A 26,517-nucleotide genomic window follows, 5' to 3' on the forward strand; every position below is an offset into this window, starting at 1 on the left:
ATCTGATAGGCGATAGCTGCGATTTTAATACATAAAAATTAAACACTTTATTGTCTCTAAGTCTATTACGACGGCTCCGATCCGCATATAATAACACATAAGAAAAGTATAATAAACTAGTGAATAATGCAGTTACGAATACGGTAATTTTTTTTATTCATTTGTGTTTGTGATTTTTGTAAAAATGTAATGTATTTTTTGTTTTATTGGATCAATTTTAAAATTTATTATTCATATTATTTACAAAAAGTATTATCTATCTAACAAAATCGAATATATAATTACAATTCTAGACTAACAATATTCAAGCGTCCAACACTTACAAAAAATTGAATGGTCTGTTTGATATCTTAATTATTTCTTGGGTATGCCGGTCTCTATGTTAATGTGAATTATTTTTTATGAACTCTTCTGTAATTTTTTGTGACAAATTTAAAGTATTTTATTTTGAAAAAAAAAATCTGAAACAGGAAAATAAATATTGAATTATTTTACAAATACGTATAATTTTTATTCGATTTTATAGCCTATAAATTTGGAATATTGAGATCCGTAATTATATTTTGTGTAAGTTTTTTTATTAAATTTTTATATATAGTTTAAACTTTTCTAATCAAGGTTTTATAAAATATAAACACGTAACACTTTGCAATCAAATCTTTACACTACACATATACATGATAAATCATTCAACGTTCTACAGTCAAATTATTAATTGTTACACTTGTCTAGTGCACAACATACATGATTTGCTTTGACCGCAACAATTAATATATTGATAATCAAGTAATCAACTAACTTTTATTCTCGTTGTCTCTGTTGCTAAAAAAACGTTGTATTTATTTATGTGAAAGTATAGAAGAGATGATATAAGGTAGAAGAAGAGAGTAAAAGAATGAGAAATTCTGATCTTAAACCTGAATTGAATGTGTGTATTTTTCAATATCTAATACAATTAGAGGGTAAACAATTAGTATGCATGTAAATATCAATATTGATCAAGTGATTTCCTGGGCAATTCTGTATAGACAGTTATAACAGAAGAATTGGGTGAGTTTGGTGTTGCTGCACTACTACTACTACTCTCTAGTACAATTTATTTTATTTTGGACAAATCGTTAAGAGAAAAAAAGATTAATTTTCTAAATCGACGATAATGTATTCAAGTTGTATACACTTACGTTAATTATTAATGGGTTATGATACGTGTACACTAAGATCAGTTACTAAAGTTAGTCATCAGTATAAATACATATTAGAATATAAATACACATTAAAAATAAATTAAATTACACGTATATTTATACACAAATACATTAGTGACTGATTTTAGTGACTGATTTTAGTGTATAAATAGCATTTTTCATTATTGATATAAGGTTTAATTATTCTGTTGGTTCCTATAATTTGTCAAATTTGTAATTAGGTATTTACATTTTTTCTTTCGATTGAATCTTTATGTTGCTTTTAATTTTATAATTAAATTCTTTTTAGTATAAAAATGTTAGAATTAATTGAATATTTTTTTGTAAATTAAAGACTTTCATAATTAAAATTTTAATTAGATATATTTAATCGCATGTATTTTAAGAGAAATTTTTTTATTAATTTTAATATTTTTGGCATAAAAATGACTTAATAATTACAAAATTAAAAGTAGTATAAAAATCTAATTAAAATAAATACAAAGACCTAATTAAAATTTTAATAAAATTAGAGAGACCAATAAAATAATTAAATCTTAGTATAATTACTAAAATTGGACCAGAAATTGACCAATAATATACTTTTGCCCACTAGTTCAACCTGTGGAGTGGATTAGGGGTGTTCAAATTCAAATCGATCCAAAAATTAAACCGCTCATCCAATCCAATTCAAATCGAAAACTGATTAAAACCGTAATAACTTAAATTTGATTGGATTTTACTTTTTGCAAACTGTTTGATCGGATCGGATTTCGAATCTAATTTTCATAACCGATCCAATTAAATCCAAACCGCACAATGTGTTATAATATTATTATTTTATTATTATATTTACAATCATACTTATAACATATTCAATTTGTTATATATTTTTATATTATTCATGTATTATTATTATTTAATAAATATTTTATATTCAAAATATGATTTATTTATTTATTTTAACTAACCTATAATTTTATTTCTATTATTATGTGATCGTTGGTTTTTAAGATATTGTTGATACTTGTTATGTCGTTGTTGGTTATTTAAAATTTGATGTTAAAACTTGTTATATATATTTAATTCTTTTAATTTACAAAACCGAAATTCAATCCAATCCAAACTGCACCGTGTAACACCCTGGCCTAACTATTAAAATGTCACGCTTCCGGCTGCGCCACTCTGATAGTTCGAGTATTACGACGACTCTTAAAATATTTAATACTAAAATATGAGCATGTTTAAAACTTAAACCGTATTTCTTAAAACTTATATCCATAATTATATTACAAATTACAATACTCACAAGAAAATATATATATATATATATATTAATTTACAAGCATTTCATGTCAATTTCGTATCTTAAAGAAATCGATTCAAAATCAAATCATTTCTAACGAACCAAACTCATTTCCAAAACTTTAAAAAATTAATTTAACAAAACCAAACAATAATCCAATCAAACAATAGTCATATTCATCCCAAAACAGCCAGACAATACATAAGACTTACATAATCACCAGAAATTGTATTTATTACATCTATATCCATTTATAACAATTCCAAAATATAAAATAAGCTTTTTAGAAAAATACTCCTACCTCGAAGAGTCGAACCCATAAGCTAAATGCGTCACAAGAACCCTTTCTCTCTGCCCGAAATCAACTGCAGCTTCAACCACAGGTCTGTTTACTTCTGCAATAGCAGAGACGACTTTAATCTAAAAAGGCAATCTCGATAACTCAATCCTAAAACATAAATATCTCGGAAGCCTTAATAACATATAACGGAAAACTAACGGCAGAGTTCAAAATAAAGTACACTTACGGTAACAGCAGAACAGAGCAGCCGCAATCCTGAGCTGACCCGACGACAGCTCCGACAGCGGCTAGAAACTCCAGTGGTTCAATGGTAACCTTAATTTGACATGCAATTCCTCGGAACTCGACTCTAAGGTACCGGAATCTCATAAACTATAACAGAATATTGATTTCAAGGGGTCAAAAACGAAATGCTTACCGAAGAGACAAGGATTCCACCGGCGGTTACCGACAACAGCGACTGTGGCGGCAGTGCCGTCAGCGGACGATAGAATGCACGGCAGTGACTGCGAACCCAGCATGGCTTCCTTCCCTCCATTGCGTTCTGGTCCTCATCCGACGACGTGCATGGCGATGGCAACGACCTCTATCTACGTCAGCGGCGGTGATTGGTGCAACGGTGGTGGCTGGATGCAGCTCCTCCAGCTCGCGTCTCTAGCGGCAATTCGGGTCGTGGCTTGGACGTGCGACACCCGTCAAACTATTTGCTCGGGTCGGGTAATTTTGTACACCGGGTCGGATGAGACAAGGTGCCAGCTGGGTTGGGCTGTAACACTTTTTAAGATTTTGAGGTAGTCTTATTCCGAGTCAAATTCTCTTCAATCTCTATTGCTGTCATAGAGTTTATCTAGCTAAACCTCATCTAACAATTCCTCAAATTAGAGAGATCGATGAATTTTTGAAAACGACCTTAACCTAGGTGGCTTATTTAACATATATATGGATAATATGAACAAGCCGAAATATTTACAAGGACAAAAAAAGTGATTTAATTCATTCTTAGATACCTGATATTCTTCTTACATGCAAGTGGATATGTAAATCCCATGATAAATGCTTATGTGAGAGGGATCTAGAAATTTTAATTAATAGGGGCAAAAATTTTACATATGGGCGCATAAATGCATGCGCGCACATATAATCTAACTGTAAGGTATCAGGCTAAAGATGATGAAGGTGAAGCAGAGGTGAAGCAGAGAAAAAGAGAATATGGATCTGAATTGTGAGAAGTGTGAATTTTCTTTATCGTTTTACAAGTAAGACAACTGTATATATAGATGTAGGTGTAACTGATTAGCTAACTGAAAGGTAACTAACTGCTTCTAGAATCTTCTAGTAACTAATTTTCTAACTGTCAGTTAGTTTATAAATTACTTGTGTATTATTGCTAACATCAACCCTACTATTTTGTTTGCTGAAATCTTCTGAGATTCTGCTGGCTTGCAATCTTTCTGTGATTCTGAGCTTGGTTCTGAATTTATAAAAGATGAGGCTGGAGATAGGTTTTGTGAAACTGTCAGCTATTTGGTCTTGAGAGAAAATGTGCAGAATGTTGATTTTCTTTTGGACAACATGATCTTTTACAAAGTAAAGGTCAAGTTTAAAATGTTTGCTCTTGTTGTGGAGAATTGGGTTTGCAAGGGCCAATGCAAAATCAAACAAACCCAAAAAGAGGCTCTTGTTTGAGGGGAGTGTTAGAGATATAACCATTAATGTTACCTTCTCCCATCAGCTTAAGCTTTTGGGAAGTGTGATTTTATAACATGGTATCAGAGCTCTATGTCCAAAAGGTCAAGAGTTCGATCCTTAGTGAACCCTAAAAGTGAAAAAATAGCATAAGGCAAATAAAAGAGAAAAGAATGCCTATGTAAAATCAAACAAACACAAAAAGATGCTCTTGTTTGAGAGGGAGTGTTAGAGATATAATCATTAATGTTACCTTCACCCATTTACTTTTTCAAACCTTGAAACCCACACCCTACTTTCCCTCTTTCCCGTACACAATCACCTTTTCTTCTTCCCAACACCCTTCATAAATCCCACCAAAACCCCACCTACCCTACCCACTTCAAATTCAAACCTTTCCCACCCATTCTCCCTCCCAATAGACGAACCCTAAACCCCCCAACCTTATAAATACCGCCCATACCATCCTTCATACACACACCTTTCCCATACACTTCTCTCTCTCCTTATACCATTCATACACCTTCACTATTCTTCCCCATTTTTCCCCACTTGGCCGAAGCCTTCCATCCCTTCCCTCTTTATTATTCTCTCTATTCTTCCACTATTTTCTTTTTCTTTTGTTACTTTTGCTTGAGGACAAACAGAATTCTTAAGTTTGGTGTTGAAAAAGCTTCGCTTTTTACATCTACTCTTTCTCCATGGCACCAAAGGTCGGCGAATCTTCAAGGAAGAAAAAGAGAAAGGCTCCGCGCTTCTACCTCAGAACCTTGGGAATCATGGAGATTCCTCACCAAGGTTCATCAAGACCACTTCTATGATGTGGTGAGGCACAAAAAGATGATATCCGACTATAAATAACCCCTCATACCACCTCTCCAACATACACCATTCATACACTACTAGCCCCACTTGGCCGAACCCACTATTTTCCTCCATCTCCTCTATTCTCCTCTTCTTCTTCTCTTTTCTTCATATTTTGCTCGAGGACGAGAGAAGCTTTTAAGTTTGGTGTTGGAAAAGCCTTGCTTTTTTCTTTCCATTCCCACTTATGGCACCCAAAATCGGAGAATCCTCTAGAAAGAGGAAAGGAAAAGCAGTTGCTTCCACCTTCGAATCTTGGGATATGGAGAGATTCATCACCAAAACCCATCAATACCACTTCTATGAAGTAGTGGAAAAGAAAATGGTGATCCCTGAGGTCTCCTTCAAACTAAAAAAAATGAGTTATCCGTAATTCTGTCGCCGTGTCCATTCTCTTCTCTGTTGCCGCGTCTCCCACCTTATCCACTTCTCTATCCTCTAGCTCGCCGTTGCGTCCCCCACTGCGTCATTTCGAAAGAAGTCACCATCTTGTCGTTTAGACTTTTTGTATAAAATCTTGTTGTTTTGTATAGAATAGATACTTACACCTCTATGCATAAGGAAATTAATAATTAGTTTGAACTATTAGATAGATGGGGAATTGGGTCTCCACGGGAAATGAAGCCCTGTGGAGAATGGGGATGGGAAACAATATTCCTCTACAGCAGAGAACAGGGACGTGGACAGGGACGGAGACGGGAAGTAAATTTAGGGGCGGGAGATGGGGAGCAGGGAGACATCCCCCGCCCTAACAGCCTTTGGTCGATGGAACAATGTAGGCAAGAGAAGTCGACAAAATGGATCCGTAACCTCGGGAAAAGGATTGGCTCTGAGGGCTGGACACGGGGGTCCAGTCCCGAACCTGTCGGCTGTCGGTGGACTGCTTGAGCTGCTCTCGTGGCGAGAGTGGATCGTCGCGTCCCGGTCGGGGGACGGATTGGGTACACTCTGTTGAAGGCATTCGCACGTCTTGTGCGGATAAACAGAGCTAAAATTTTTACTACATGTACGTACGCACACCTCTATGTTAATCCTCATTCTTAAAATTTTTCAAGTATAAATTTATATCATCAATTGTTAGTCCCTTCAATAAATTTTTCAAATCTTAAAAGGTTATTTTTTGGATTAATAATTTTTCCTATGTCACCAGCATACTTTTCAAATATGCAAAAAGCATTAGGTATCTTAACACATTTTTCAAATCTTAAAAGGTTATTTTTTGGATTAATAATTTGCCCTATATCACCAACATACTTTTCAAATATGCAGAAATCATTAGGTATCTTAACAGGTTTGCCATTGGCATCAGCAAAGAATGCATCTAAGAACTCAGCATTGAAAGGACAATCAGTGAGAGACTCAAGTGAAGAAGCAGATTGTCCAAACCCAAATTCTCCACTGTCAAAATAGGATGTGTAGTACCAATCCTCAGTGGGGTCTTGGTTTGGAACAAAAAGCTCTGATATGAAGCCTTTGTATAGTACTTGCCGATATTTCTGCATTTCTAGGTGATACACTGAGGCCAGAGAAATTATTGGGCCAACTCTATCGTCGAATCCAACATGAAACTCCCAGTTCACCCAACTGTGTTCATTCCAATAGTGTCAATGAACCAGGAAAGAGATTTTTATAATAAATGTTCATATTTTTATTGTAAGTTCTCAATAATTTGATTTTTTTCTTTTAGAAAGTTCAATGATTTTTATTAGGTTTTTGCAAAAGTTTGGTATATAACTTTTATATTTGCGGAAAGGATTTTCTAATTAATTGTTATAACATGATCTAGAAACTATGTTTTTAGTTAACATGACAACTCTTAATAGTGAAATTCTTTGTATTTTTTTTGGAAAATACATCTTCCAAAAGGAAATTTAATCGAACGATCTGCAAGTTGAAGAGAGATTCTGGTAGGTTTTACCTTATCAATATGGAGCTTCTTCATTAGTGAAAGTGGCATGAGGTTGATGCTTGCTCCAAGATCGCACAATGCCCTCTGAATAGTAACATGTCCAATGGTGCAAAGAATTAGAAAGTTCTTCGGATCTTTTATCTTCTCTGGAAGGTTGATGCGTAAGCATCTTTCTTATCTTTTCCTAGTGAATTTACATTTGAAATTCTTGAATTAAAGCAAGATTTTGGTGTTTTAGGCCACCATGAATGCTACTTTGAGTTGTTTTGCAATTTGATTTATTACAAATAGCATTCGGGTGAATTTGGTGGAATTCAGAAAGAAGAAAAGGAGTAAATTTCATGCAGCATGGTGGCGCCAAAATTTACCCAGCTCAAGTTTCGTGCCAGGACACAACAAAACTCCATATTTGTTACGGCCATGGTTGCGCCAAATGCCACATCGCGGCGTTTAATTTAGTTTTTAAACCAAACTTCACGCAGCTCAAGTTTGGTGTCAGTATACTGAAATTGAAGCCAAGGTTAAGCTTTTGGGATGAGTGATTTCATAACACTAACATAAATATATATATTAATCTAAAATTTATCATTTAATATATAAAAATATAATGATTAATCTAATTTAATTAAAAAATAAATTTATAATTGTTTTTTTCACTATTTACATTATGAAAATATTAAATAATAATTTTAATAATATTTATATAAGACCAACAATAGTATATTGAATTTATGTTTTTTAGTACAATATTTAAAATATTTACTTTTTCTTACCATAATAATAATAATTTTTCGAGAAAATGACAAATCGATCCCTGACTTTTTGGTCTACAGATATTTAAGTCCCTAAGGATTTAAAAATACATTTGTCACTGACTTCTTCAAATTTTGGACACATCAATCCCTAGGTCTAATTTATTCTATTTTAAAAACTCACTCACGTGTACATCCGTATCAACCAAGTCAGTACAACAGAAGTCATGTTTAATTTTTCCATTGGGTCTAACAGATCCAAGTGAACACGAAGGATCGATATGTCTAGATTTTAAAAAAATCAGAAATTTAAATGTATTTTCAAATCTTTGAGGACTTAAATGTCCACGGATCAAAAGATCAAAGACCTATTTGTTATTTTCTCTAATTTTTCATACAACTAAAACTTTTGTATCTCATTTGAATTTAAATATAGTATATCTAACTTCTATCTTTTTTATTATCTTTAATTCAAAAATGCAATTTTTTCTTAAAAAAATACGTAAGTAGAATAAGATCATTGTAGGTTTTTAAGACATCAAAAATATTAATTATTGTATTTTTTGTTAAAACTAACTAATTAAAAAATAAATAAGTTACTAAAGTTTATCTATAGAAATTATATTTTAAAATTTAAAATAAAAATAAATTTAAAATCTTTAATAATAGAGACAATTAATAAAATTAATAAGAGCATTTATTATATATACTCATATATTAAATAAAAGAATTACAAATTTTTATGGCGGCACTCCAGCTTCTTGAATGTGGATCCGTTTCTACTGAGGGGATATTAACTGTTTAGGAATCTCTCGTTCAACAAGCTTATACAAAATACTATTAAGACGAGTTTGGATAAACAATTTAAATAAGTTTTTTAAAAAAAAAATTTTAAGTATAAAGACTTTTATTAATAACAGCTTATAAATAAATTATTTTGTATTTAAATTTTTAGTTATAAAAGTACTTATTTTAAAGTTGTAGCATTTGGATAAATAACTCAAAAAATATAATTTTTTTATAAAAAATAGATATTAAAACAACGATGATAATAAATACTTTTCAATATTGAATATTGATTTTCTATAACTTAATCACTAAGATTACAATTGTTTAGACAATTAATTCTTTATTTGCTCTCTTATTAATTCTATTTTTTAGGTAAAAAGTAGTTCTTCTACTTTATCTTTACCCATAACGGTGTTCTTGTATGTGGTAAATAGTAATAAAATTTTAATTCACAATAATCTTAATGGCAATGCCAAAAAAATTATTGTATAGTTAGTGTTTGCTGTTTTATTGTGTATGATATGGTAGAAAAAATAAAAAATAAATGTGAAATATGTGTCAATGTATATTTTGTTGCTGTTTTTATTTTTTATTTTTTACTTTTATTAGAATTCCCTCCTCTTTTATTAGGGTCAAGAACTTACTATAACTAACTATAAAAATAATAGCAGTTATATAAAAATAAAATCATATGAGAAAAAATAAAATTAAAACTAAGATTTTATACCACACATAATGTTAAATACAAATTTAATAATAAAAATAGAGTGGTAAAATGATAAAAAATAGAAGGAATATATGCAATAGGTGATTCAAATGGAACATTGTTTTAAAATAGTGATGGAGAGTCAATATTTTCAGCAGATAAATCATTACGTGAAAATGATAGTGGAAGGTCAATGCTTATAGCAGATGGAACCTTGGGTGAGAATGATGGTGGGGGGCAGTATTTCCAGTATTTTTTATAGAGTCAAGAATGAAAGTAGATTTTTTTTTTGTTTTGAGATCATTGTTTTTTACGAAAATGATAGAATGACTTATCGATGAGGAGAAGTCATATATTTCTACTTCTCCAAAAAGTTATAAATTAACTTTTCTGGAAGTTAAAAGTTCTTTTCAAAATAGTACCAAATACGCATACTATGACTTTTCATAATTCAAAATTTAGAAAAAGTAGCTTTTACTACTTTCCAAACGGGCTCTAAGTACTAACACCTTAATTTAAAAGTGAAACATACATCAACCTTAAGGCTGCATTTGTTTCTGAAAACATGATAAAACAATATACTAAAAATAAGATTTAAAAGATAAAAATACAAAATTTAGTATTTTTATATTTTGTTTGATAGTAAAATAGAATAAATTATAAAAATTTAATTTATTTTTATTTTTTATTTAAAAATTTTGAAAAAAATAATAAAAACTATAATTATAAAAAATTAACAAGAATAATAAAAAAATAAAAAATAAATTGTGTCTCTTATTAGTGTTTTTGTGTCCTTCCTGTTAGGATAGACACAAAATATACTAATTCCGTGTCTTTAGACACAATGTTTCTAGACACAATATCTCTGTCCATATCTCATCTGCCAAACACAATTTTAATTTGTGTCTCTGTGTCCCTATCTCAATGTGTTCCGTCTCTATAAAAACACACAGCCTAAATTCACACTATTAAGAGAGCTGCTACACATTCAAGTCTTTTTGACAACTAAGTCCAATAAAGTTGGTCTAAACCAAACAAAAATCAGCTTCATTAGTGGAGCGTGAATACACGCTCCAACTACGTAAATATTTCCGCGTTTCTTTCCCCCTCCACCTTCTTCTTCTACTTTTTCGCGTTTTTCCTCCTCTTTCTTCGCATTCCTCTTCCTTCTTCTTCGTGTTTCTCTCTTCCTTCTTCTTCGCGATCCTTCTTCTTGATTTTATTTTTCTTAAGAGAGTAAATCAAGAAGAATTTTGAGAAAATAAAATAAGAACAAGATAACGAAAAAAAGACGAAAAATACTACAACAATTTCGGCAGATAGTAGCGAAAATTTTGCGGCGGTTTTATAAAACCGCCGTAAAACAGTAACCTGCGGCACATATAGCGGTGGTTATTGGTTGGGGCTGCAATCAGGACCACATTTAGCGGCGGTTTTTCACGAACCGCCGCTATATTTCAATCAGGCTTGCATTTAGCGGCGTCTTTTCGAAAACCGCCGCTATATATACTCTCGAGTGAGTTATTGTTTTACATTTTGCGGCGGTTTTGTTTAAACCGCCACAAAATGCGTATTATCACATATTGCAATGTTTTCTTTAGTAATAACCATCTGGGTATAATCTAGTTAAGTAAACACTACTATCTTAAGATACATATGTTTAAATCATTGTTACTTAAACTCATAACACTTTTTCTACATTCGTTTTACGTAAAAAAAAATTTACAAGTTAAATAAACTATATATATTAACTCATGTGAATAAATTTACCAATAAGATTTTCTTGTTTACTTTATTGGTATTTAAATTTGCATTCAAATATGGATGTAAAAGAAGAAAATAAAATCATACTCTGAACTAATTAAAAATCAAACATTTTCTAAAAATAATAATTAAAAATATTTTCTACAGGTCATTAACAATATTTTAAATTATAATTTTTTTATTTTAATGATTTGTTGAGCATTTATTAAAATAAAAAATTTAAATTTTTTTAATAACAATCTTAACTTGTATTCTTAGATATAAGAATTCATAATAATTAAATTTAAAATTAATTAATATTTTATTAAAATTAAATACTAAATAGAATAAAAATATTTTTATATGAAAACCAATCAATTATCTGTATATTATTGTGGTTAATAGATTCAATAATGCTAACTCACCAACAAAATATAATATTTTTGGCAAATATTTCACTAATTTTAAATATTAAAGACTAAATTCTAAATCTTAATAAATATTTATAGAAAATATTTGATTTTTAATAATTTATAAAAAAATATTTATAATAATTATTATTTTTATTTATGATTGAATATACTCTTTATTGAATTCATTATGGATATTATTAAATGTACTCTTTATTGTACTCTTTATATACGCTTGGATCATATATAAATAGATGTAAATTAATTCGATCTACTATGGTCCAAAATTAATTTGAAGCAGACCCATTCGAATTAATAGAGACGTCATAGCGTGTATAATTTGAATCACCCTGATTTGAACTACTCTAAGACTACATGCAAGCATAATTCAAATTGGACAAATTCGAATTACAAGCATTACTACTAATTCGAATAGGACTAATTTGAATTAGTGTTGGTTTGTCTGATTCGAATTACATAAGAATGTGTTTTTGGGAGATCCCGGTAATATTTTTTAATTTGGTAGAATTGTGTAATTTGGTCCTCTATTTGATTTAATTGTGCATTTTACCCAATATATAAGGTGCCTATAATAACTATGATCAGATATATAAAGTATACAACAAAAATCTGTGTGGCAATCAAATGTGTTCATATGATATATATAATTATTAGCGCTATATACATCGAAGAGACATTTTGCTTGGTGGTAACATGACATTGTTAAAACTTTTACTTCTTCCAGGTTCCATGTTCGAACCCTGCCTTCTTCGTTTGTGGAAGGCTTTACATAGTTGTGGGTCTAATACTCTAATGGTGGAAGCGCGGGTTTAATGATTGAGTTGGTTGGACCACCGGACGATCCGATCCGATTTTAATAACTATGAACGGAAATACTAAAATTTAGCGGCGGTTTAGAATCACCGCAAAACAAATGCTGTTTTTGTTTATTTGCTATTTAGCGGCGGTTTCTAACTGCCGCAAAATTGATAGACGTTTAGCGGCGATTATTCTAGCTGTTAACTAAAAGCGCCGCATCCATTTAGCCGCGCCCCATCTTCCGGCGTTTCATTAAACCGCCGTGAAATGTTTAGCGGCGGTTCAAAACTGTCGCTTAACGGCTCCAGCAACCACCGCTAAGTGTCACTTTTGTTGTATTAAGAAGAAGAAGACAAAACGAAGGATGTTGAGGAGAAAAAGTTCAAGTGAAATAACAGAACCTAATGAACTTAAATTAAACTAAGAAATGAACCAAAATTTCTTAAAAAATAAAAAAATTGGTCAATACTTATCAGCAGCATCAAGTGAACCTCAGTTAATTCATAAATAAATCGAAATTAGTTTAGATTTGAATAAAAACTAACTAAACAATTACACATGAATAAGTTCATTTGCTATTTAGCGGCGGTTTCAAACCGCCACAAAATTGATAGACGTTTAGCGGCGATTATTCCAGCGGTTAACTAAAAGCGCTGCATCCGTTTAGCCGCGCCCCATCTTCCGGCGTTTCATTAAACCGCCGTGAAATGTTTAGCGGCGGTTCAAAACTATCGATAACCGGCTCCAACAACCGCCGCTAAGTGTCGCTTTTGTTGTAGTAAGAAGAAGAAGACAAAACGAAGGATGATGAGGAGAAAAAATTCAAGTGAAATAACAGAACCAAATGAACTTAAATTAAACTAAGAAATGAACCAAAATTTCTTAAAAAATAAAAAATTTGGTCAATACTTATCAGCAGCATCAAGTGAACCTCAGTTAATTACAAATGAATCGAAATTAGTTTAGATTTGAATAAAAACTAACTAAACAATTACACATGAATAAGTTCAGCAAATTCAAACGAAACAAAATCAAATAAACCTAAATTAACTAAGAAATTAATCGAAATTTCTTAAGGAATAAAAAATTTGGTCATTACTTAACAATAGCATCAAGTGAACCTCAGTTAATTCACAAATGAACCGAAATTAGTTCAGATTTAAACAAGCAGTAAAAAAACTTAATCATCAAGAAAAACACACAATATTAGTGTTGTTAGTGATAACGATAATGAAAGAGAAAGAAGAAGAAGAAAAATAAACCCTGCGTACCCGAATTTAGAAGAAGAACGGCGACACTAAACATATGTGCTTGAATGTAGAGCTTTATTCATATAATACCATATTACAAAATTTTATTCATAAAAAATACCATGTAAACAATAGTATACAACTACATAAAATAATACTACTAAAGAGATAATACTTAAAGTTATCTTATATTATATAACATGACATTATAATTTCATACCTATAGCATTCATAATTATATATTTATTACATCTAAAAATATATAATTATTATAGCAATAATTAATAAATACTAAATAAAAGAAATTACATTTTCAAAGTAGACATTTTCTTTCTTAGTTGTTTGCATAATATTTATTTTATTCATAGAGTTGTAAAAACTATTATCATGTCATCTTTAAGGATAGACCTCTATAAGTGATAAATGTCCTGTAAATGGAGATATCTTGTAATTATAGAGGCCAGCTACACAAAAGATACTTTCCCATTCTTTTTTGGTTCTCTCTTTTCCGTGAAGCATAATATGCATGCTTATATTCATAAGAAATTTGAGTCGAGTAATTTCAGGCTCATCTTGTTCTTCATTGATCACAGCCTCCAAAATTATTATTTTACCTTTATTTTTGTTCTTACTTGAAGCATTAACAGCATCTTTGCAGTTTCTCAATATTTTTATGCAATTGTCGTCACTCCAATTATGTAAGACTAGCTACAAAAGAAGAAAAGAAAGGTAACATTACATATACTAATATTATTTCATTCTTTATTTATTAAATGTATATAAAAATAATAAAATTAAAATTAGTTAACATAATAAATGACTTATAATTAAAGTTGTAAAAATCAAATCAGTGATTAAAATAATAAAATTAAGAATTTAAAAATTTAAAAATTAATCGAATTTCAACCAGGATTGAATCGAATATATAATAGTAATATATTTATATATAAAATATATTATTTAAATCAATTAATCATTAAAAACTTGTAATGGTTAGATCAATTAACCAAAATTTTTAATTCTTTAATCTGTTCATTGTCAACGATTTTTTATTATTTTCAATAAATTTAATTAAACCAACTAGTTCAATCTAATTCTCAAATCCATGCTATAACTTAACTAGAAATCTTAATTTTAAGACTTAAAAATAGCTAAAAATATTTAAATTAATTAGGGCAAATACACCACTAATCCACTACTAATTAAATGCTTACCTTAAGTAGAATTGCATCAGCCTTAGGAATAGATTCAAACATATCTCCACCAACAAAGCTCAAATTGTTGGATCGCTTCAAATTTTTCACAACATGTGGAAGATCAAATACTATACATTTGAGTGCTGGAAATTTCTCACTGATAATTTGAGCTGTGGTTCCATTTCCACCACCAACATCTACAATTGTTTCCAACCCCTCAAAGGCCATGTGATGATCCTTTAGTGCCAACTTTATCATCTGAGAATCACTGGCCATAGCATCATTGAACAAGCTCAAGTTTGTAGGGTTCTTATCAAGAAACTCCCACAAAGGTTTTCCCAAGGTGATTTCGTAAAGAGGGCGATTTTCGTCATAAAACCACTTGTTTAGATGATGCATGGAACTTGAAAGAGTTGGGTCATCGAGAAACATCTCTACCACCGGAGATATAGAAGGGTTTTCAGTGCCTTTGATCAACAGCTCTGATGCTGCTGTGAGAGCAAATGCTTCCTTTTCTTCTTCTTGGTTGCTATCATCGTCACCATGAATTGTCACCTTTGTTGTACAGTTGTAAATACAATATTAACTCCATATGCATGGTATATGACATAGTTGCAATTATAACATTTTGTTAAGAAAACCAACATAGATAGTGCCTTATATATTAAAGAGAAAATCAATAAAAATATTCTCAAATGATCAAATTGCTGATAGAAGTGCCTTTCGAATTTTCTAACCATGAAAATATTTTTAAAATATTGTAAAATACGATAAAAATAATTAAAGTACAATTTTTTGATAAACAGCAAATGGCTTTTATATTTGGTAAATTGTCTGCGTATTTGATACGAAATTTTGTAAAAAAAAATTTGAATAAGTATTTGAAAAGGTATAAAAATTTGAAATTGAAATTTGATTTATAGATTTTCTTTTTACTTTTTAAAAATATGTTTTTTTCAATTTACAAAAAAATATATACTTAATTTAAAATAATGAAAATTTTAAAATAAAATTTTTTATCTTTCTAATAATACTTATAAAAGATTACTACAGAACTTGATCTCTAAAATCTTTTAAGAATATATATCTAACAGTTGAGTATTTTTTTTTTAATATTTTGGAAATATTTATATTGTTATCAAATTTGAAGAATACTTTTTTAATCAACAATTTAATAGCTTTGAGAGCATATTTGGTGGTTTATTCTGTATTAAACCAAAAAATGACTTAATTAAGACAATAGGATTTTTTTCAAAGAAATTATATAGTGAAATATAAATATTTATAAAAGGACAAATTTTGCAAAGAATATGTGAGAATTATATGTGAAGTATATGTGAGAATTGTATATTCTTACTATATCAAAGAATCCATTATGTGCCATGTAGTGCATGAAAAGATCCGTGCTATCAACTTTAGCCGATGGAATTTTCAGAAGAGAAACCAATTCTGAAAGAGTAATGGGTTTGCCATGGTTGTGGATTATGTTTGGTATGCGAAAGTCAACGATCCACTTGAGACACATGGAGTCTAGGATGCCATACATGTGCCTGTAAACAAGAGCTTGAGCTTTGAAGCTCTCACTTGCCGTGCGGCCATTGTTGTTTGAAGCCATAGCTATCTTGTTACGAACAGTTTTTGTAAGTTAAAAACTTAAAATTTAATAAACAACGAACTCACCAAAAACAGAGAAAGCTAAGAGAGCTAGCTTTTCCTTTCTTTCGCTTTTCACAATACTACTAAAACAACACACCTAGCACTCTTTATATAGGCATGGATTCCTAATATAAAAAAAGGGAAACTATTAAACTTCACCTTATTGCTATAATATTTATGTACTCAGACAACAGTAGTAAAAAACCGTGGCTTTATATAATAAATTCGTTTCTATTACTTCAAATAATGGTGGCCAGCCATTGTCTATTCCAATATAGAATAGCGCGCCTTCGTAGCTAAGGTCACGGAAATTTAAAACCGCTGTCTTAATTAATATAATAGTTATTACAACATTGTCTTAGGTAGTGTTTGGTGGGGAGACTGAGACAGAAAGATTGAGGCTGAGAGATAGAGAGTAAGAGACAAAATTTGAAATAAATTTTAGTATCATTTTTGGTGTAAAGTGGGAGACATAAATTGAAACAAAAATGAAATTCTAATTTAATTTGTACAAAGGGTAAAATTAGAATTAATTAATTGAAATAAAGGTATTTTAGATATAAAATGTTATTAAAATTTTATCTCCATCTCTAAAATATTTAGTTTTTTATATCTCCACTTTTTGGAAGTACTGAAATATTGAAATTTTGGAGATAGAGATAAAAATTTTAATACCAATTTTTTAACCAACAAACATGATATTGAGTCTCGATCTCTCAATCTCTCAATCTCTGTTTTAGTACCTCAAAACAAACGCTACCTTAGGAACAGATTTTACTGTTGTCTACTCTCGTGCAATGGGTTTAGAAGATCATAAATAAGGAAATGGATTTGTGTGCTGCCCATATATATATATATTGAATAGCTTTCTACCATAAGGACTTGTATGGCGTTAATTAATTGATTGTAAACAAATGGTATCTTTTCTTGTTTATAGATGTTAACAATCATATGTAAAAAACTTTGCACATTTTGTGTGTTGGATTTTCAGGAAATAAAAACACTTTATAAGTAGTTTTACGGTCAATTTTTATTTCAAATATATAGAAGAATGAAAGATTAAATGATAAATATTGTGAGCAAGAGATAGTATTAGTGTATTACCGTGGTCTAAACTGTAATATTTAAACATTGGCAGCTTCATTCTCGCACTGATCATCTAGAAGGTCAGAACCATTTTTTCCCCCCAAAAAATAAACACAACATGCCATTTCTATATATATTTTCTTTAAAAAAAAACAGCATGCCAGGCCATTTCTATTTTTGTAAATTTGATTCTTGATAAATTTGATGTTAAAGAATTATATATTTTGTAGATTAATATAAAGGTGGATGGTAAGATGAAGTGGAGACCAAGAAACGTTTTCTGATATATTGGTAAGATTAATATAATTGAATTTGTTTGGTTAACAAAGGGGCTAGAGGCCCAAATTATTAGTCCTACGAAAATTGTAAGCCCTGAGAATCTGGTTTATCTTTATCCATGAAGGAGGAAGTCTAGGGGTGCATATGGTCTGGTTCGATTTAAAGATTTGGTCTGGATCCGAACGTTTTAAGAACTAATTTGGTGTGATTTTAGTAGATTTAAGATTGGATAAATGTCTAAAAAAATAGACTCAGTCATTATTTAATGTCGAATTCGGATCAAGGCGAACCTGACACATATGCACTCTAAAAGGACTAAAAATATATATTTTAAATTAATTCTAATATTATATTAATTATAAGTTTATTATTTTATTTTTAATCACACTTGTTGAATTAAAAAATAGATCAAAAAATTATGAAATTAAAATTTATGGACAAATTCAAATTCAAATATAAATATCAACTTCTCGGTAACAAGTATGTTTTTTTCTTCTTAATAAATAAATTCATCATAATTTTTTGATATAAAGTTTATCAAGACTCGTACTTTATCGGTTTAGATCCGATTTTAATGTGACCCAAAAGTAGTAAGATTTCACCGGGTAAAGGTCTCAAAAATAGACCCAGTCATTTTTTAAGATCGAATCCAAATTAAGACAAACCCAATTTTACCCGCCCTATCTATACCTTTAGGAGAAACATTCCAATATTAGAATATAAATGTGGGTGATACAAAAATTCTAGTCGATTATATTACATGTATACTAAAATAAGTTACTAAGGTTGACCACTAGTATAAAATATATATTAAAATATAAATATATTTTGAAAATAAATTAAATTACATATGTATTTATACACAAATAAATTAATTACTAATTTTAATATACGAATAACATTTTTGAATTTTAGTTTATGGACAACAGTGCTGAAAGTGAGTCAAGTTAGCTCATGAGCTAGTTCGAGCTCGACTCGTTAATAGCTCGATAAGCTAAGCTCGTGAGCTAGTGAGCCAAGCTTAAGCTTGGAATTGAGCTCATAAATTAAATGAGCCGAATTTAAACTTGAATAAACTCAGCTCATCAACTCGTGAGCTGACTCGAATATATATAGATATATTAATATACATATCCTATATGCATTTAATCTATATTTTTAATATTATATACATACATATGAAATAGTAATATATATATATATATATATATATTAATGATTTTAATTATTTAAAATTTTATATTTATTTTTTACATATTATTTTAATGTAGGACATAAATAAAAAAATTATAATTTATTGATAGATAACAATATATAAAATTGATCTTTTTAAATATTTTTTAAAATATATAAGTTATAATTTATTGATATAGAATTATAAATTATTTATTTATGTTTCTATTATTTGAGCCAGCTCATGAGCTCGAGTCAGCTCGTGAGCTTTCGATGAGTCAAGCTTGAGCTTAAGAAATAGACTCGATTGTTAATAAGTCGAGTCGTGAGCCAAACTTAATTTTTGTAAATCGAACTTGAGCTTAGTCTAACTCGACTCAACTCGGCTCACTTCCAGCCCTAAATTGGACAGGACGTTCCAAATCCTATGATAAAGAACGGATCGTGAATCCACTTTCTCGTTCAAACTCAATGACGGCACTAGGATTGCACTCCATCCACTGATCCTGTGATCCACACTTCCAAACTATTTATATAGGTAAGTAATATTGAATGTTTTTTTGTTTGGTCAGGAGGTAATATTGATTTTCAAACGGAAGAATTGATATGGGCATTTTCAGTTAGGGTTGATCCAAATCACAATTTGGACCCAAAACATATTTGTTGATTTGGATAGATCGTGTATTGTTTTTGGTTTAGGATAGATCGTTTTTGTCCATTGTTATTGTTTGGATTGAATTTGGATCATATTTTGATATACTTTGATCGTTTAACCACGGAATAAACTTGTAAGACCAAAAAAAAAAAAAACCATAGAAAATACTTGAGACAATAATGTATGAGCATCATTTGATAGTTTTTTAGTGAATTATATTAATAAAAATAGTAATTCCTCATTAATTCTCTTAATATTTCATCAAGATACTTTGAATATTTTATTTTATATATTTTATAGAAGATTAGTGAAGATTTGTCCAATAACAAAAAAAAATTCAAAGAAAAACTCAAGTCACAAACCAAAGTCAAGTTAGAGAGCAAACAGAAAAAACAAAGAATTAGAAAAGAAAAAACAGAAAAAAAAAAAGACACAAATAAGAACGTGCAATGTGAAGGAGCCATATTATTAGTTGGGCTTAACTCTAGGAACAACTTCAAGTCACTTTGCTTCAAGGACGCGCAACATGGAGAAGCCACATTACATGTCCAAGCTCATTTTCATCCACGCATGCATCCACATCTAACATGCACCATCTATGTTACACATTGGGCCAAAAATCAAGAGCCTCCCAGCACTCAGCCATTGTAGACGTGTCACGTTACACGTACAAACAATTCAAGCCTCCCGAGCAACTTAAACGTGGGGAGTCCATGTGCAATGTGAAGGCCTCCCTCTCCATGTGGGTTCGAGCAAGTTAAACGTGGGGAGCCACATCACACATTGAACCAAAGGCCTGTGGCTCCCCTCCATCTAAGATCGCACACGTTTAATTTAGACCAGTCATATTAAACATTGGGTCAAAGGCCAGCAAGTTTTTCTCCAAGTATTGTCGAACATGTTTAACATAGACCAGCCACGTTAAACGTTGGGCTAAAGGCCAACAAGTTCCCTCCTCCTTGAGCTCGCACATGGGGAAGCCACATTACCCATTGGGTCTCCCCTCTTCTCTCTCTTCACACACGTTTAACATGGATGGTCCAAGTTAAACGTTTCTTCATGCCATGTTACACATTCAAGCTTGCTTATCCCACGTCCAAGCCTCTTCACCCAAATTAAACGCGGACTATTGCCCGTTGTACATGGACTCATCCAAGTTTTTTGGGGTGAAAAATCATGAATAAATGAAGATTTGCTGAAAGATTGGGTCTCAATTGGAAGGAATGTTCTTTGTTTTATAAAAGTTAATTAAGAAAAAGATATTAGTTGATTTTATTTTAATTAAGTTTGATTACTAGGTTTTAAATTAATTAGTTTTTAGAGGTATTAAGGGATTTTTAGAAATCCTGAAACCTAGCCGGTTATCCTGGTACACTTTTGAAATTTTGATTTGGTCTTTTTTTATCATGAGCAACTAAACTCTCCTAAAAAAGTCATAAATTATGTTGATTCTTATGAATTAATGAATTAATGCTATTGCTTTTTTATTCTTGATTTATGTATTGATGTTTCTTAAGAATTAAGTTTTACTCTTTATTACAAAAATTTGAATATATTAAAAAATAATTTAAATCTAAATTGAATTCTAAAATCACCCTGGAAAGGTTGTGTGTTAGAATTAAGTTTAAAACTTATTCTCGTGATTCTCTAAGGTTTGAAATTAGTTTAATAAGAAAAAGTAAATCATCTAGCATTAGGGCTTGTGAATTGTGTGATTTTGAATTTGTGCATGTGTTTAATCTCTTGTCTTAAATAATTGACTAAAATATTAGTGATTACTTAGGTTAAAGAAAAATTGAATTTCTAAAAAATTTGATGTTTGATTAATTGTGACCATAAGAAACATTCTTACATGATCAAAATAGAAAGTGAAAAACATTATTTTTAAAAGTTTCAATAACTCCGTAAAGTGAAAACTTAACATTTTACTTCACATTACTTTCTACATTTACTCATTGTTGCTTTCAATTGCTTTGCTGTTTAGTGTTGAAGTTATCTCGACTAGAATAATCACACATCTAAAACGTCTGATGCTGGGACGTCACCTCTTACTCTCAGAGTCTAGAGAAAAATAAGCACACAGCTTATTTTAATATATAACTCAGTCAATTCAATTCATAAACAGAAAGGGTACATAGCATATTTATACTAGTAGGAAAGAGAGAACTTTCATGACTCGGGCAATATAAGACTAACTCATAACACAATATAATAATATATGCTAAACTAGACTATTTTAATTTAACGACACAAACATAAAGATATATGCTCCTGCATCAACGTCTTTTTTTTTAAGATATATTCTAGTAATTAAAATTTAATACATATAATCGATTAAACTGTGTTATTTTTATCGAATTAAAATTAGGCCAGACAAATCAATTTAACCGAAAAAATGGTGACCCTTATTGTAAAAAATGACTAAAATACTCGTATTATATATATTAATTTTGAAAATCATAAATTCTAGCCATTTACTTTTCTGCCGTCTTAAAGTTAGGATTTAGAGCTTTTAATTATTTTTTATAATAAGAATATTGTAATCATTTTTTATAAAAAAATAATATTAATTTAGATCAATTCAAGATTTGATTTATTATTTTTCTGTCAAATTTATTTATCTAACCTAATTTTAACAAAAATAAATAAATAATACAATTTTATCGATTATATGTATTAAATTTAATTATTAAAAAATATTTTTAAAAAAAATATTTTAGACGCTTTCACGTGAGGGACTCTTTTTATAAAAGCCGCATCAGGCAACAATTTTTTTTTTTAAGTCATAAAAAGTAAAAAATTGGCTAGTATAAACTAGCACATTTGTTATTCAATTTATAACTAAGATGAAAAGCACAGCTAAAAAAAGAGAAACAACAGCAGTATCGTAGCATGGATCAGTTTCTTTATTCAAGTAATGAACTGTAGAATCACGTGGATTACAAAGGACAAAATAAAGCTTATTAATTTGATTCAACATAAGCCAGCATGAAAAAATTCATTAAACAGATGCATCACATGCTTATTAAGAACAAGCCCCACTTGAATCCCACCACTCCCATCTTTACTCTCTGCCATGCCAATGGTGATTCCTCTGTCCACCGAAGTTATCTCTACCTTTTCAGGCTTCCCCCACCCAAAATCGATTCCATAAACACCAAACCTCGCTGATCCCGCTACTCCTATTGGTTTCTTCCCTTCTTTCACCATCAACGCCGCTCTAAAGAACATCGTCTCTATTCCATCAAGCGCTCCTTCCATAGTACCAACCGATCTTATCTTACTGTAAATCTTTTTCGCAACAATCACCAACGCGTTTTCTTTTCTGAAGTCCTCTGCTTTTATTGCATCAACGATATGTCCGGCAACGCAGTTCCCAAAGTAGTTCTCGTGAACTGGAGGGTCCAATTTAGCCCTGCAATCCACAGTGAATCCAAACATGAATTTATTTTCATTATTGTCACCCCTTTTTTTGGATTCTTCATCAGTTGCTTTTACGATGCAAACAGAAACATAGGCACACGTGAGAAGAAAAGTCGACAACTTTGGTTGTTGCTTCGTAGAAGAAGAGATAACTATGACATCTTCATCATCCACCGTGGTGTCCCAATTGGACAACACCCTGTTCCTTATCTTCTCCAAATCTCCACGTGTTAACTCAAACGTGGATCTAACCCTGTCATCCACCAATGGAGGAAACGCACTTGACATGATCTTAAGGGTTCTTCCGTTGCTGCTATCATTGTTGTTGGGGTCCAACTGGAACGATATTTGTTTCCAATTGTTTATGAACATCATGTCACGCCCATTTGGATCTTTAATGGCTTCCTTGTCAAAGATGGGAACCAATTCAGGAGCCAAACGTGGTGATTCTTCATTGGATAATTGACCTTCACGACATAGATAAGCCCAAGCCTTAACGAACATGATTGAAGATTTTCCATCGAGAACAGCATGGTGGGAACTGATTCCAATACTGAAGCCACTCTTTGGGAAGAGTGTGATCTGAAGAGAGATAACAGACGCAAGAGAATCCGATGATTCCAAGTGGGGCACCAAAGAGCGAGAATCCAAAGCTTCAACGGGGGAATTCACCAAGAAATGGTTCAAGTCTTCACTAGACTCTGCTACAGTGAGTGAAACACCATCGCCAACCTTGTATTGGATTAACGGTTTGTTGGAATCAGAAGGCCAAACTATGGTACCTGCAAGAGGAAGGAAGTGTTGGAGGGTAAGAGAGAGAGAGTTTTTGAGAGTTGGAAGCACTTGGTGAAGGAGGGAATCGAGGGTTGAGTGTGGGGTGGGAAGGGAATAGAAGAAGATGCGTTCAACAGGGTGGAATCTTAGCCAAATGAGGTCGAAGAAAGTGAGTGGGAGAGATAATTGGGGAGAAGAATTAGGAGGAGGAACGAGACATTTTTCATGGATTTTGATGGCACTAGTGTTGTTGTTTGCAGAAGAAGCCATGCGTAAAAAAAATGAAGGAATGAGTGGAAAGAAAGATAGATACGAAGATATAGAACGGAAGACAAATAAATAATAACAGAGGGAAAAAAAAAGTGAATTTCAGGCGACCCCCTCTTGAATTGAATAAAGGATAAGTTATCTCTATGATATGTTTAAAATAAGAGTGAATTTTATTGTTGTTAATGAAGTTGATATAAAAAATTGTGTAATTTTATAAGTACAAAATTTAAGTAATTTTATTATAATTAATTGATTTAATTGTTAAAATTTAAATTAAATAAAAAATAAATATTAATTATCTTGATGATGTAATTTATTTTAGTAAACAACTAGTAAATTTATTGTAAAAAATAATTTATTTTTTATTTAAAAAATTAGATAAAATTTACCCAAAAAAGCTTATGGAGCTTATGAACTATTAGTCTATTACGTATTAAGGTTCTATTATCTTGTCAACAATATTTATATTTATGATTTTTTATGTTAAATATACACTAAAATTAATTATTTATATAAAATATATATTAAATTATAAAATATTTATTAAAAATAAATTAAATAATATATGTTTATATATAAATATATAATAATTTAATTTTAATGTATAAATAATATTTATTTAAAAATTGTTCAGAGTTGGGGGAAAGCAAAGAGTCTTAAACGTTTGTGCATATTCTTTTTGGTGATGTAATCTAAATAAAGTCAAAAGAAGAAAAGAAAAAGCAACTAAGCTTCAATTTTTGTGCATATTTATTAATCTCTATTGAAAAGTAAAAGTTTTTAATTTTGATCACAATTCAATGTATGAAAAATTGAAAACCGTATTTTTTTTTATCTAAATAATAAAAAAGAATACAAAACAAAACACTCATCTTAAATCAAATATAATGATTTGTCAGAGAATTTTATAAGATTCAAACTAAATAATATTATTTAAATTATTCTTCCTTTTATATTTAGAGTCCGTTTGGAAAGTAATAGAAGCTATTTTTTTTGGATTATAAAAAGTTACAATCTGAGTGTTTGGCACCATTTTAAAAATAACTTTTAACTTCTCAAAAAATTAATTTGCAACTTTTTGAAGAAGTAGAAATATATAATTTCTCTACTCTTCGATAAGTCATTCTATTACTTATTTAAAAAAATTTAATTTTAAAACAAAAAATCTACTTTATTTCTTCACTCTGTGAAAAATATTGACCATTCACCACCGTTTTTCACGCAAAATTTGCTAAAAGCACTTGCCTTCCACCATCATTTTCACCCAATGTTCTAAACTTCACCATTTTCATGTAATGATTCATTTGATGGAAGTATTGATCCTCCACCACCATTTTCAGACAATATTACATTTGAATAACCTATTGCATATATTTCTTCTAAGTATTTTTTTATCATTTTATCACTCTATTTTTATTATTAAATTTGTATTTAACTATGGTATGAAATTTTAGTTTTAATTTTATTTTTTTCATATGTGATTTTATAGCAAGCTCTTGACCTCAATAAAGGAGAAGCGAGTTCTAATAGGAGTAAAAAAAAAAAAAAACAACAAAATATACATGGACACATATTTTATATTTATTTTTTATTTTTACCTACCATATCATACACAATATTAGTGATTAGGTTATGTAAAATCAACATTCAATATTGGAAAGTATTTGTTATCATCGTTATTTTAATATTCATTCTCTTTTGTAAAAAAAAATTATTTTTTGAGTTATTTATCCAAACGCTACAACTTTAAAATAAATACTTTTATACCTAAAAATTCAAACACAAAATAAACTTATTTATAAGCTGCTATTAATAAAAGTCCTCATGTTTTAAACTCTTTTTCCAAAAGAACGTTTTTAAGTTATTTACCCAAACTGAGCCTTAGTCATTTCATCTGTAACTTTATTTACTTTTTTACATATTTAATTAAATTACATATTTTAATAATAGCTCCTAATTCTTATTAATCGAATCAACAACTTTAGATTTATACTCACTAAGAGAATTATGTAAAAAATAAAAAATATCTAGACAATCCGTTTTATATACTATATCTCTCAATTCACAATCTCAAGTTAAAATAAGACCCTTACAAATCATAAAAAATTCACATTGGATAATGGATCAGGGAGGATAACTACTAAAACAACTCGCAATCCAACTTCTATTAGAATAATTTCTAATAAGATAACCAAATTCAGCAAAAGTTAAATCAGTAAACAAACTAGCATTACAATTAACTTTAAAGCTATTATCTACAAGAGGTTTTCAAGACAAACGGTTTTT

The 26,517-nt window shown here is 30.2% G+C and overlaps 2 protein-coding genes across 2 annotated transcripts; both read right to left on the bottom strand.

The window, feature by feature from the left end:
* Positions 1–14,115: 14,115 nt before the first annotated feature.
* LOC130977074 (isoflavone 7-O-methyltransferase-like) lies at positions 14,116–16,530 on the bottom strand. The gene is made up of 3 exons (XM_057902076.1): positions 16,273–16,530; positions 14,934–15,470; positions 14,116–14,427 (listed from the first exon to the last, which is right to left on the bottom strand). Exons 1-3 carry the CDS (start codon positions 16,528–16,530, stop codon positions 14,116–14,118), a joined length of 1,107 nt encoding a protein of 368 aa, XP_057758059.1.
* A 5,975-nt stretch (positions 16,531–22,505) lies between these two features.
* LOC130976294 (phenolic glucoside malonyltransferase 1-like) lies at positions 22,506–24,342 on the bottom strand. The gene has a single exon (XM_057901120.1). It carries the CDS (start codon positions 24,229–24,231, stop codon positions 22,738–22,740), a length of 1,494 nt encoding a protein of 497 aa, XP_057757103.1. The 5' UTR covers positions 24,232–24,342; the 3' UTR covers positions 22,506–22,737.
* Positions 24,343–26,517: the final 2,175 nt, after the last annotated feature.

This window comes from Arachis stenosperma, chromosome 4 (assembly GCF_014773155.1).
Source record: "Arachis stenosperma cultivar V10309 chromosome 4, arast.V10309.gnm1.PFL2, whole genome shotgun sequence".
Taxonomy (NCBI): domain Eukaryota; kingdom Viridiplantae; phylum Streptophyta; class Magnoliopsida; order Fabales; family Fabaceae; genus Arachis; species Arachis stenosperma.